This window comes from Entelurus aequoreus, linkage group LG10 (assembly GCF_033978785.1).
Source record: "Entelurus aequoreus isolate RoL-2023_Sb linkage group LG10, RoL_Eaeq_v1.1, whole genome shotgun sequence".
In the NCBI taxonomy this organism is placed as follows: Eukaryota; Metazoa; Chordata; class Actinopteri; order Syngnathiformes; family Syngnathidae; genus Entelurus; species Entelurus aequoreus.
The window spans coordinates 72,776,976-72,789,975 of NC_084740.1; the positions used below are offsets into that span (position 1 = coordinate 72,776,976).

General features: G+C 41.1%; 1 protein-coding gene across 3 annotated transcripts in view; it reads right to left on the reverse strand.

Moving 5' to 3' along the window:
* lcmt2 (leucine carboxyl methyltransferase 2) overlaps nucleotides 1-13,000 on the reverse strand; it is a 19,433-nt gene continuing 6,433 nt past the window's right edge. Inside the window, exons 3-14 of one of the 3 annotated variants that reach the window (XM_062061631.1) lie at nucleotides 11,067-11,148; nucleotides 10,799-10,985; nucleotides 10,540-10,696; nucleotides 7,664-7,853; nucleotides 7,487-7,594; nucleotides 4,728-4,815; nucleotides 4,294-4,662; nucleotides 3,430-3,527; nucleotides 2,713-2,900; nucleotides 412-547; nucleotides 191-351; nucleotides 1-133 (exon numbers count right to left, since the gene is read on the reverse strand). In XM_062061631.1, coding sequence (XP_061917615.1) covers nucleotides 16-133; nucleotides 191-351; nucleotides 412-547; nucleotides 2,713-2,900; nucleotides 3,430-3,527; nucleotides 4,294-4,662; nucleotides 4,728-4,815; nucleotides 7,487-7,594; nucleotides 7,664-7,853; nucleotides 10,540-10,696; nucleotides 10,799-10,985; nucleotides 11,067-11,148 — 1,882 coding nt within the window. In that variant the 3' untranslated portion in view covers nucleotides 1-15. Of the gene's footprint in view, nucleotides 134-186; nucleotides 352-411; nucleotides 548-2,712; nucleotides 2,901-3,429; nucleotides 3,528-4,239; nucleotides 4,663-4,727; nucleotides 4,816-7,486; nucleotides 7,595-7,663; nucleotides 7,854-10,539; nucleotides 10,697-10,798; nucleotides 10,986-11,066; nucleotides 11,149-13,000 lie in introns of those variants that run through there. The other 2 variants (XM_062061629.1, XM_062061632.1) reach the window with 2 other exon arrangements.

Here is a 13,000-nt window from a genome sequence, read left to right on the forward strand (position 1 = left end):
ACACCTGCAAATCAGTCAGCTGTTGCCGTATCCGTAATACGCCGATAGGGAGAAGTTTGTATTTACACGATGAGTCGGGTGTGTTTTGACCTCCACCGAACCCAGGTTAAGAAGCAGTGCACTAGATGGTGCACTAGCACCACAGTTAGCATGAAACAAACCACATGTGTTAATTAAAAAGGTGCACTACCTGATCGCAGGCTGCAGGTCCACAGAAACCAGCTGAGGGTTGAAATGCGTCCCAAAGGAGAAACAGTTTCCTCCTCCGCCAATAAGCAGCAGCTCAGCTTCCTTCTGGTCCGTCAGCTCGGAGCAAAAGGAGTGCAACATCAGCGGGTACGGCACTGAGCTCTAAGGACAACACTTTCACTCGCTGTCCAGCTGTGACTGTTTTAACCTTTTCAACCTCACCGTGTCCAGACGGAACTCCATGCTGCAGCACGTGTCCAGCCCCATCACGGCCACACCCGGCACGCCGTCCGAATGCAGCCAAACTCCGCCCACCACAATCAGCTGCTCACCGAGCACGTGGGCGGAATGAGAGTACCTGAAAGTACACACAAATCTAACACTTGTTTTCTTCTCCAAGCAAATTCTGCTAAACAAAAGCAAACTAGTTTGAGATTGAATCAACACTGCCTCTGCTGGTTGCTGCCAAGTACTGCACTCCTCATTCAAATCATTTAAACTCAAAACATACACACACACACACACATACTATATAGTATATTATAAATATATACTACATTGTTGTTGTATACATTTTACACTAAAAGTACACATTTTAATGATAAACCTACAAATGCCTTTCATTGTATTGAATTAAAAGCAGTCTTTGCTGATTGGCTGTGAGAAGTCACATGGTTCAACACCCTCCTCTAAAAGAAAGTTTGCAGCATTGATTTAGACCAGTGGTTCTTAACCTGGGTTCGATGGAACCCTAGGGGTTCGGTGAGTCGGCTCAGGGGTTCGGCGGAGGTCAAAACACACCCGACTCATCGTGTAAATACAAACTTCTCCCTATCGGCGTATTACGGATACGACAACAGCAGAAGTCAGACTGATTTGCAGGTGTGTCATTTGTTGTGAGTTTATGTACTGTGTTGGTTTTGTTGTTTGAACATTAAAACATTAACGAGATTGTTGCGTTCAAATGTCTATTAAGTACATCAATAGTAAGAATGTTGTGTTCAAGTGTTTACCATGTAAAATAATAGTGGGAGTGTTGCGTTCAAATGTCTATTAAGTACATCAATAGTAAGAATGTTGTGTTCAAGTGTTTACCATGTAAAATAATAGTGGGAGTGTTGCGTTCAAATGTCTATTAAGTACATCAATAGTAAGAATGTTGTGTTCAAGTGTTTACCATGTAAAATAATAGTGGGAGTGTTGCGTTCAAATGTCTATTAAGTACATCAATAGTAAGAATGTTGCATTCAAGTGTTTACCAAGTAAAACATTAACGAGATTGTTGCGTTCAAATGTCTATTAAGTACATCAATAGTAAGGATGGTGTGTTCAAGTGTTTACCAAGTAAAATAATAGTGTTGCATTCAAATGTCTACTAAGTACATTAAAAGTAAGAATGTTGTGTTCAAGTGTTTACCAAGTAAAACATTAACGAGATTGTTGCGTTCAAATGTCTATTAAGTACATCAATAGTAAAAATGTTGCGTTCAAGTGTTTACCAAGTAAAACATAAACGAGAGTGTTGCGTTCAAATGTCTACTAAGTAGATAAATAGTAAGAATGTTGCGTTCAAGTGTTTACCAGGTAAAACATAAACGAGATTGTTGCGTTCAAATGTCTATCAAGTACATCAATAGTAAGAATGTTGTGTTCAAGTGTTTACCATGTAAAATAATAGTGGGAGTGTTGCGTTCAAATGTCTATTAAGTACATCAATAGTAAAAATGTTGTGTTCAAGTGTTTACCATGTAAAATAATAGTGGGAGTGTTGCGTTCAAATGTCTATTAAGTACATCAATAGTAAAAATGTTGCATTCAAGTGTTTACCAAGTAAAACATTAACGAGATTGTTGCGTTCAAATGTCTATTAAGTACATCAATAGTAAGGATGGTGTGTTCAAGTGTTTACCAAGTAAAATAATAGTGTGGCATTCAAATGTCTACATAGTACATTAAAAGTAAGAATGTTGTGTTCAAGTGTTTACCAAGTAAAACCTTAACGAGATTGTTGCGTTCAAATGTCTATCAAGTACATCAATAGTAAGAATGTTGTGTTCAAGTGTTTACCAAGTAAAACATAAACGAGAGATGTGATGTTCATGCACGGTTCATTTTATGCACCAGTAAAAAAAACATGGTAACACTTTAGTATGGGGAACATATTCACCATTAATTAGTTGCTTATTAACATGCAAATTAGTAACATATTGGCTCTTAACTAGTCATTATTAAGTACTTATTAATGCCTTATTCGGCATGGCCTTATTATAACCCTAACCCTCTAACCCTGACCCTAACAAAAAACTCTAAATTAAGTCTTTGTTACTTAGAATATGCTCCCCATACTAAAGTGTTACCAAAAACATATAACTTTGTCTTGAATTTGAAAAAAAACAACATTTTGTTTTTCACTAAAGAAGAGTTCAGTGAATGCGTATATGAAACTGCTGGGGTTCGGTACCTCCAACAAGGTTAAGAACCACTGATTTAGATTGATAATAATCATCCTTGTGATGAACACACCTGGGACAAGGCGGGGGCTGCACGTCTATCCTCTCCCAGCAGAAGCCTCCCTCTCTGGGCTTCAGTATGGTGGTGTCCCCAAGCGGCTCTCCTTTTCTTCCCAGCCCCCCAAAGACCACCACTCCTCCCTGGTAGAGACACGCCGAGTGGGAATGGCGGTCTTCTGGTGCTGCGCCCTCTACCGGCACCTGAAACAAACGCAGGTTGAACGTTACACGTTCAACATGTTGATGTAACACCCGGCCTGGCCTGTGGGAGGCAGCAATGCGCCGCTGTGCACTAAAGACAGTCGGAAATCTACACAGAAGAAGCTTTGCTAACTGTTAGCTTCCATGCTAACTTCATTGTGGTGGTTATTTCTTGCCAACACGTTGGTGGTCATCCTTGTGGGGCACACTTAAGTAAACATGTATATTCCCCACAACTCCATTTTTATAAAACTAATTTCCACAATTGTTAGCTTGTATCGATTAGTTATGCGCTTTACTTCCGCCTTGAGTCAGGTTGCTCCTCCATTGGTTGTTTCGGGTCATGTGACAATCAGGTCGCCAGCGCCTTTGTTGATTATCGAACGTGTAAAATAAATAAATACGATTGCCGACAGTTTGTTGTTCCAACTGGAACAAAATCACTCAGACATCACGGAATAATACATTAAAACATTCTAATATGAAGATGAAAATAAAGCAAATTATGTACAATATGTACCGGGCTCACCTCAACCCAGTGCTGCTGATCAACATCCAGGAAGTAGCCACCGCCCAACACCGCTTCACTCTCATTTTTACCACCAAAGACAAATAGCAGGTTTTTTCCTATGTACAAAAACATAATTATGGTTAAGGTGTCACTTTATTTCGAACATGCATACAATTACAACTAGAGATGTCCGATAATATCGGCCTGTACAATCGGAAATTATCGGTATCGTTTTTTAAAATTATCGGTATGGTTTTTTTTTTATTAAATGAACATAAAAAACACAAGATACACTTACAATTAGTGCACCAACCCAAAAAACCTCCCTCCCCCATTTACACTCATTCACACAAAAGGGTTGTTTCTTTCTGTTATTAATATTCTGGTTCATACATTATATATCAATATATATCAATACAGTCTGCAAGGGATACAGTCCGTAAGCACACATGATTGTGCGTGCTGCTGGTCCACTAATAGTACTAACCTTTGACAGTTAATTTTACTCATTTTCATTAATTACTAGTTTCTATGTAACTGTTTTTTATATTGTTTTACTTTCTTTTTTATTCAAGAAAATGTTTTTAATTTATTTATCTTATTTCATTTTATTAATTTTTTTTAAAAAAGAACCATATCTTCACCATACCTGGTTGTCCAAATTAGGCATAATAATGTGTTAATTCCACGACTGTATATATCGGTATTGGTAATTAAGAGTTGGACAATATCGGAATATCGGCAAAAAAGCCATTATTGGACATCCCTAATTACAACATAATTCAGTTTCTCATTAATAAATAATTAAAAAGATAAATAAGGGGTTACCTTTATGAGAGAGCAGAGTAGCAGTGTGTCTCCACCTGAGCGGAGGACGCTCACCTGTGCAGACCATCTGCTCCTCTTGAAGTGACCCACCATGATGGCCCACTTTGACGAGGCCCTCGATCGGCTTGAGAGGAGAGCATCGACCGCCGTATACGACCGCACCTCCTCCTGGAGTGGAGGTGACCGTGTGGTACAGGCGGACACCCAAATGCGTGGAAGGTTCGACACCCACACATGTCCAGCCTCCAGGGCCTTTGAGCAGGAGTCGACTTGGAGCTCCTCTGCCACGTCTGCAGGAGCCGCCAGTGAGGAGGACGTGTCCTACGTCCAAGCAGGTGGAGGCCATGCTGAGACCCTCCACTCGGACCGGGAGTGTCCTCACTGGGAGGGCAACGGGGCTCCAAGACAGACTTTTTAGGGTCACTGAGGGGAAGAATTCACAGTTTATGCTGCAAAGGCATTAAAGAAAAGAAAGAGATAATGAGCACCTGGAGGATGGACGAGCAAGGACGGCACTAAGACAGAACCTCGAGATGCTGTGAGGATGAAGTAGTGACAGCATTTCTGGTGCCATTCCTGGCAAAAAATGGAAAAAAGGCAGTTATTACCAAAGATATTCCAATGAACACCTGTAATTATTTTAAAGCAATCTTCTGTAGTTGCCAGGTGTGTGTGATTGACAAAAGCAATTAACTACCAGGATCACTAATTAGCAGTGTTGGGACTAACACGTTACAAAGTTATTTTCGGCAATAACTAGTAGTCTAACGCATTATTTGTTATATTCAGTAACTCAGTTACCGTTACTACATGACGCGTTATTTTACGTTATTTTTTATGTAGTATCGGCTAGAAACAGAAGATCTGAGTGTGTTTTATTGGAGCGCTGCAGTGTCGTCCTTCTGTGTCACAAGGAAGAGAAGAGGCGCTGTGTGGGGGGGTGCGTGTCTGTGTTTACTAACAAGACATCATGGTGGAGCCGAAGCAGAGTAACATGGAGATATTCTCACTACTTTTCTTTTGTACAGCACAAAGAAAATACAATTTTAGTAAAATGTAAGTTGTGTCTTGGATCAAAGATCCTATCTACTGCCCAAAACAGCAATTCAAATCTGCTGAAACAGCTAAAAAAGCAACATGCTTCGACAAAGCTAGTAAAGAGAGACACACTTCACTTCGGCTCCACCACCACCTAAGGATTTTAACGGAGGCACTGCTCGCCAGGACAACATTGATAGAGCCATTGCAGGGTATGTGCTAGAAGACATGCAGGCTATTTCTACAGTGGAGTCACCCGATTTCAGGCAGCTAATTAGCATGATAGCGGGCGTCAAACAGCAAATGGCACGAAAACATTTTCCAAGTTCCTGGACACAGTGGACAGTGAGCACATAACAATGGAAAGCAAGCTAAAGAAGACACTCCAAACTCTGCCTCTGCTCATCATTCATCACTGAAGGTACACACACTGTCAATTCTCTTATATACTCTTTCATTCTATACTTCTAGAGTGTTTGATTATCACATCACTCTAAATGTATAAACTATAAAGTTCACAAACAAAGAGGGATGCTAGTGGGCCAGGCCAATCTTTCCTTTTCTCTAAACTAAAACTGGGGAAATGCGTAGAGTGTTCTGGGCTTCACTGAAGACATGATTTTATTTCACAATTCCTTGAAAGAAAAAAAGGCCTGGTTAGGCGTGTGTATAGCAGTATGTGTGCGGTATATAGTGACATGACATATAATCATGTCATGTGTGCCTTCCTTGGGTGAAGCCAGGTTTACAGCTATGTTGTAACATGTTATTATACAGTTTGTTGTTACTTATGTAGGTTATGTTGCAGCTATTTAAAATAGTTTTGTCAACTTGTTCTGGCCCAAAATAAATTGGCCCTTTGAAACATATCTTTGTCTTCGTGTGTTGTATGTAGACCACATTGCTTAGCAGAGTTCAGTGATGCAAATGCATGTCAAGTTGATCAACAGATTGTATTATTCTCCAGTGCAATAACAGTACTGAAATGAAGGCTAAAAAGGCATTAATGGGAGCCTTAAAAATAAAATAAAAAAAGAAGTAACAAGCGGTAGAAATGGATGGATGAAGTAACTAAATAGTTACTTTTCACAGTAACGCATTACTTTTTGGTGTAAGTAACTGAGTTACTTTTGAAATAAAGTAACTAGTAACTGTTTTTCAGTAACTAACCCAACACTGCTAATTAGTGACATGTTAAGTAAGAGCTGCTCACGCTGACTCAGCAGTTTACGACACTGGTTCTGTTGTGCTAATACTGTTATTTGTGATCAAAGATAAGTCTTTTTGTTACTTTCTCATACAGTCCAAACCATTAAGTTAAAAAAAATAAACTTTCGACCAAATAATTGTATTTGGGCTTTTGGATCAACATAATTGAGAAGTGACCAAATTGAGGTGCTTTCCGGCCCGCAGCTGTGTTTTAATTTTTTACATTGTAAAAATACCACTTCACGAAGAAACAGCAGTAATTATTTGAAAATAAATGTGAAATATAATCAAAATACAGTCATAACAGTAAAAAAAAATTGTGATTATACAACAATGTGGTGATTTTATCAATAAATGTCATTTTATGAGAATACATTCAAAATATAGATCCAAATAGAGCCATTATATTACGAAAATAATGTTATCTTATGAGAAAAAATATTAAATTTTACAACAATAAAGTTGTCATTTTACAACAATAAATTCAAAACATGATTAAAATAGTCATATTAGGGGGGGAAAAATATTCTATGAGAAAAAGTTGTAGGTTTACAACAAAGTTATAATTTTAAGAAAAAAAAAGCATAAAGTTGAAGTATTACATAAAAAACGTGCTAAAATTACTACGACTGAAAAAAATACGAGAAAAAAACGCGATAAGGTTGCAAATTTCAGAAAATGTAATAGAGAAAAGTTATGAAAAATTATAGTCACAATACTATCAATGCTTTATTAGAAAAAGAAAGTTGAAATATTTTGAGAAAGATGTGGGAGCAAACAGTATAATGTAAGAAGTTCATGCTATTAATTTAACTTCTGTCTATAAAATAAACCTGTTTTATGTCAATAAAACTTCTCAGCATATTTACATTGGCTGTTTTACAAAATGGTAAATATCAGAATGGACTCCACATCTTTTCCCCCCAAGTACATGGAAAAAGTGTGCTTTAATTACAGCATTCTTGATCATATATTTCAATGGCTGACGACTAAAACTGACCTCGTACTCGTCAAAGGGCTCCAAACTTTCCACTCGGAGCCTCTCCTCGTGTGGGATCATGGTGAGGAAGAAGTCATTCATGTCCACGCACACACACTCGTCCCACCCCTGAACACAACAACAACAACACATATTTGCAAATAAACAAAGCGTGTTTTGTATTGCGCCATCACACACCTTGCTGAGGAACCTTTGTCTTTGTGCGTCAGTGTTGCTGTATTGCTGGAGCGCATGCAAGGGAGAATTCACTTTGAGGAAATGTTCCTGCATGACGCGACCGAACGGATCGTGAGGACGAATCTGCTCGTACATCACGAAGAGCGAGTGGGGCAGGAACCTTGCTGCCCAAGCGATGATGTCATTAGACCTGGATGGACAGCATGTAACATGTCAGATGAGAGTATGTTTGCAAATACATCAAATATGCTATTATAATACATTTCTAATGGATAAAGCTTTGGCCTGGACAAGAGGTCATCAGGTGGTCCCCAACTTTTACAGAGTGTTTCAACCTTTAACCACAACACTTTCCGGGTGGTGGGTCAGCAGTGATTGGCCAGATCACTGCCCCTCTCTTCCAGGCTTCCAGCTATTGTCCTCTCTCTTATGCCAGAGCCAACAGGAGGCTCTCTCTGCCGCTTCTCCCAGCCTACGAACGGCTGTTTTCCTCAAGTGACCTCTCGATCCGACTTTTGTCATCAGATTCCACACAGATTGAGCAGGGAATCCTCGACATCCAACTTCCACTGTGATCAGCCATGCTGTCCACTCCTTGTCAAGGCAGTCCTGGACAAGTTGTTCGTACTTTGTTTTCTTCCTCTCTGCCGCTTCCTCACATCCCTCTTCCCACGGGACAGTAAGTTCCACCAGGATGATTTTCTTTCCCTCTGGGGACCACATACTGTAACTATGTCTGGTCTCTGAGTGGTGGACAGTGCCGTCTCTGGGAAGAGGCGCTTCCTCCCCAGGTCTTCCAACCCTGGGCCAACTGCAGGAGGTTTTACCTGGCTTGGTCTTGGACGACTGGTCTATGACCCTCTTTCACGAAGGTGATGGTGCTCCACTGTGGCTTAGTTTTGGCTGGGTGTTTCTTTCTCCTCTCTTGCTCAAATATGTCTGCGAGCATTGCAAACACCATGTCATGGCGCCACCTGTATCTTCCCTGGGTCAATGCTGTTTTGCACCCCGAAAGAATGTGTGCCATATAGGGGTGTAACGGTACACAAAAATGTCGGTTTAGTACGTACCTCGGTTTAGAGGTCACGGTTCGGTTCATTTTCGGTACAGTAAGAAAACAACAAAATATACCTTTTTTAGTTATTTACCAAATTTGTAAACAATGGCTTTATCCTTTTAACATTGGGAACACTATAATAATTCTGCCCATGTTAATCAACATTAAACTGCCTCAAGTTGTTGCTCAGAATAAATAAAATGACAAAACTTTTCTTCTACATATAAAAAGTGCAACATTAAACAGTTTCAAGTCAACTCATCATGCTTAATTTATTACAGCATTTGGGAAGCCTGTAGTTGATTTTTATTATGTGAATGTTATATTTTTATCAACATGTGATAGCAGGGACCCTGCCATTCAAAACTAGGCTGCTGCATTACTAATGATTAATGTAACTATAGCTGAAAAAAATAGTACAATAGCGAGAGGAGAGACTATTCATCCCTGAACGCGCGCGCACACACACACACACACACACACACAAACACACAGCAAAATGAGCAGACGTTACGCTAAAAGCTAATTAGCTTTCACCTCAAGCCAGGACTGCGAGCGAGCTGCGCTGCAGTTTAAGTTTCTAGAACGTAAACGGGCTCATAGTGATGTTACTAGTAGTTGACTGGGAGGTGTTTATCGTCATTTGGAGAGAGCCTGCTGCCTGATGCTCACCTGCTAAACGCTAAGCACTGACTACATGCGCTCTGAATACGCACTGCTGATTGGCTGTTACCGCTCTGAATATGCACTGCTGATTGGCTGTTACCGCTTGGTATGGAACCAATCAGATGGTTGTGTGGATGGGACAATGCTGGGTGCTGAGACAGAGGCAGAAGAAGCAAAGCAGCGTGTTAAGACTTTATCTTAGAAACTCGTTCGGTACACCCCCGTACCGAACCGAAACCCCCGTACCGAAACGGTTCAATACAAATACACGTACCGTTACACCCCTAGTGCCATAGTTCCTTTACCGCCACACAACCTGCACAGCGGGTCCTCCCTCATTCCCCACCTATGCAAGTTGACTGGGGTCGGCAGGGTGTCGTATACTGCCCGGAGCAGAAAGGAAATACAAAACGGCTCCAGCCTCCACAGTTCACTCCACGTCACAGTCCTCTTGGGAAGGTTCCACCTTGTCCAGGCACCTTGGGTTGCGAGCTCGACGGCTTTAGCTCTTCTTCCTTCTTCAAGGTTTCGAACTTCATCCTGGATCATGGTCCTCTTTTCCCTGGGAGTGGACTGAGACCAATGCTGGAAATGTGATGTTCCTAGACCCTGTCTTCCAGTGCAGGGGCTTCCGATGGCATCTTGTGTCCTGAGATATGATTCTGCCTGGATAACAGCAGTGCTGGCGGCCCACTTCTTGCCAGATCTTGTTCTTATTCCAGCTTCCCTGATGAGTTGATCTTGGGAGTCCCTATAAGTCAGGGAAAGTCTGCATTTTGCGACTTTAAACTCCTCCAGAGCTGAAGACAGGGGGAGCTGGAGCTGACCCGACCTTATGTAGAGCCCCGTAGATGTAAAGCTCGGGGGTATTCCTAACAATTTTCGAAGGTGCTTGTTGAACTTCCTCTCCAACCCTTCAACTGTTGTTATAGCCACTTGGTACACGGTGGGAAGCCACATAAGCCTTTGGAGTAGGCCATGCTGGTAGATCCAGCACTTTTATTACCCACACACAAAAATACAGACATATACATGCATATTCATACATACACGTACATACACACATATAAACACATACATATATACACACATACACACATAAATACTTATACATATACACACACATTCATACGTATGTATGTTAAAAGCTCACTGCTGTGTTTCCATGTAGGTGAGCACCACTTCAGAGAGAATGAGCGTTGGGACATTCTGGTCCAGTTCAACCATCATCAGAGCTTCTTCAACCAGGGAGTCGTGTCGCAGGTCCACCCCTAAAAGGAAGTACTGACTGCTGGACACACACACCGGTCCTACACACACACACACACACACACACACACACACACACACACACACACACACACACACACAAAGTACATATGAGCAGTATAATACAGTGAATGTTTACTAACCTGTATGAGAATGTCCCTGCTGGAGGTCCAACATTCCTGCCAGTGTCTCATTGGACCCGATAAGAGCCGCCTTGCGCAGCGTGACATCGGGGAAATCCACCTCAAACACCACGGCTCTCTCCAGTGCCGCCCCGTCTGCACACAGGCGAAAATACAATGAGTCGAACCCGGCGCCCAGAGACAAAATCTGCAAAAGACGTACAAAAGATAGAAGTTGTGATTAATTCACGTAAAAAAAGATGAGTCATTAGCTGTTGGCCCACAGTACCTGTCGCTTGGCACAATGTTGTGTGACCTGCAGGAAGGAGCGCACGCAGCAGTCCACTGCTCTCCAGCGCACATAATAGCCTCTGTGAAAACATTTAGCATATTTATCAGTAAAATGGAAAAAAACTCAACATTTTTTGCAATATTTTAAAAAAATAAAATCTGGAAAATATTACATTAAAAAGATAAAATATATAAAATGATATCAGTATACAGAATATTTTTTATATAAACAAAATTACAGACAGTATAAACACACATACATACATATATACATATACACACACACACAGTCGTGGTCAAAGAACATAATGTCATGGCTGTCTTGAGTTTCCAATAATTTCTACAACTCTTATTTTTTTGTGATAGAGTGATTGGAGCACATACTCGTTGGTCACAAAAAACATTCATGAAGTTTGGTTCTGTTATGAATTTATTATGGGTCTACTGAAAATGTGACCAAATCTGCTGGCTCAAAAGTATACATACATATTTGGTTACATGTCCCTTGGCAAGTTTCACTGCAATAAGGCGCTTTTGGTAGCCATCCACAAGCTTCTGCTTGAATTTTTGACCACTCCTCTTGACAAAATTGGTGCAGTTCAGCTAAATTTGTTGGTGTTCTGACATGGACTTGTTTCTTCAGCATTGTCCACATGTTCTCAATGGGGTTTAAGTCAGGACTTTGGGAAGGCCATTCTAAAACCTTAAATCTAGGCTGATTTAGCCATTCCTTTACCACTTTTGCCGTGTGTTTGGGGTCATTGTCCTGTTGGAACACCCAACTGTGCCTAAGACCCAACCTCCGGGCTGATGATTTTAGGTTGTCCTAAAGAATTTGGAGGTAATCCTCCTTTTTCATTGTCCCATTTAAAGCACCAGTTCCATTGGCAGCAAAACAGGCCTAGAGCATAATACTACCACCACCATGCTTGACGGTAGGCTTGGTGTTCCTGAGATTAAAGGCCTCACCTTTTCTCCTCCAAACATATTGCTGGGTATTGTGGCCAAACAGCTCAATTTTTGTTTCATCTGACCACAGAACTTTCCTCCAGAAGGTCTTATCTTTGTCTATGTGATCAGCAGCAAACTTTAGACGAGCCTTAAGGTGTCGCTTCTGGAGCAAGGGCTTCCTTCTTGCACGGTAGACTCTCAGTCCATGCCGATGCAAAACACACTTGACTGTGGACACTGACACCTTTGTTCCAGCAGCATCCAATCCATTTCAGACCTGCTTTTTGGTGGATCTCGGTTGACTCTTGATCATCCTGACCAATTTTCTCTCAGCAACAGGTGATAGCTTGCGTTTTATTCTTGATCGTGGCAGTGACAAAACTGTGCCATGCACTTTATACTTATGAACAATTGTCTGCACAGTCGCTCTTGGGACCTTAAGCTGCTTTGAAATGGCTCCAAGAGACTTTCCTGACTTTTTCAGATCTGTGCCGAGGTCCTTTGACTTTCCCATTGTCGCGTTTGTAACCGAGTGTAATGACTGCATCACATGAGCCCTATTTAAATGGGCTCAGAGAAGTCAACAGGTGTCGTCAATCATAATCACTCAAATGAAGTTAAGAGGCCATGCCATGAAGCTAATTTGATCTGATTGTAACTTTTCTACATCACCAAAATTGATAATGTATGTTGCTGTATGTATACTTTTGACCCATCAGATATGGTCACATAATAAATTCATAAAAGAACCAAACTTCATGGATGTTTTTTGTGACCAACAAGTATGTGCTCCAATCACTATTAAGGCTGAAACGACGCGTCGACGTAGTCGACGTCATCGGTTACGTAAATACGTCGACGCCGTTTTTGTGCGTCGACGCGTCGCATAATGACGTCACACTGCCGTCATGGCGAAGCGCAAAGCAGACGATCAAAGAAGACTATGCGAGCGGTGCGAGCGAGGGGGGAAAAGTATGCCAA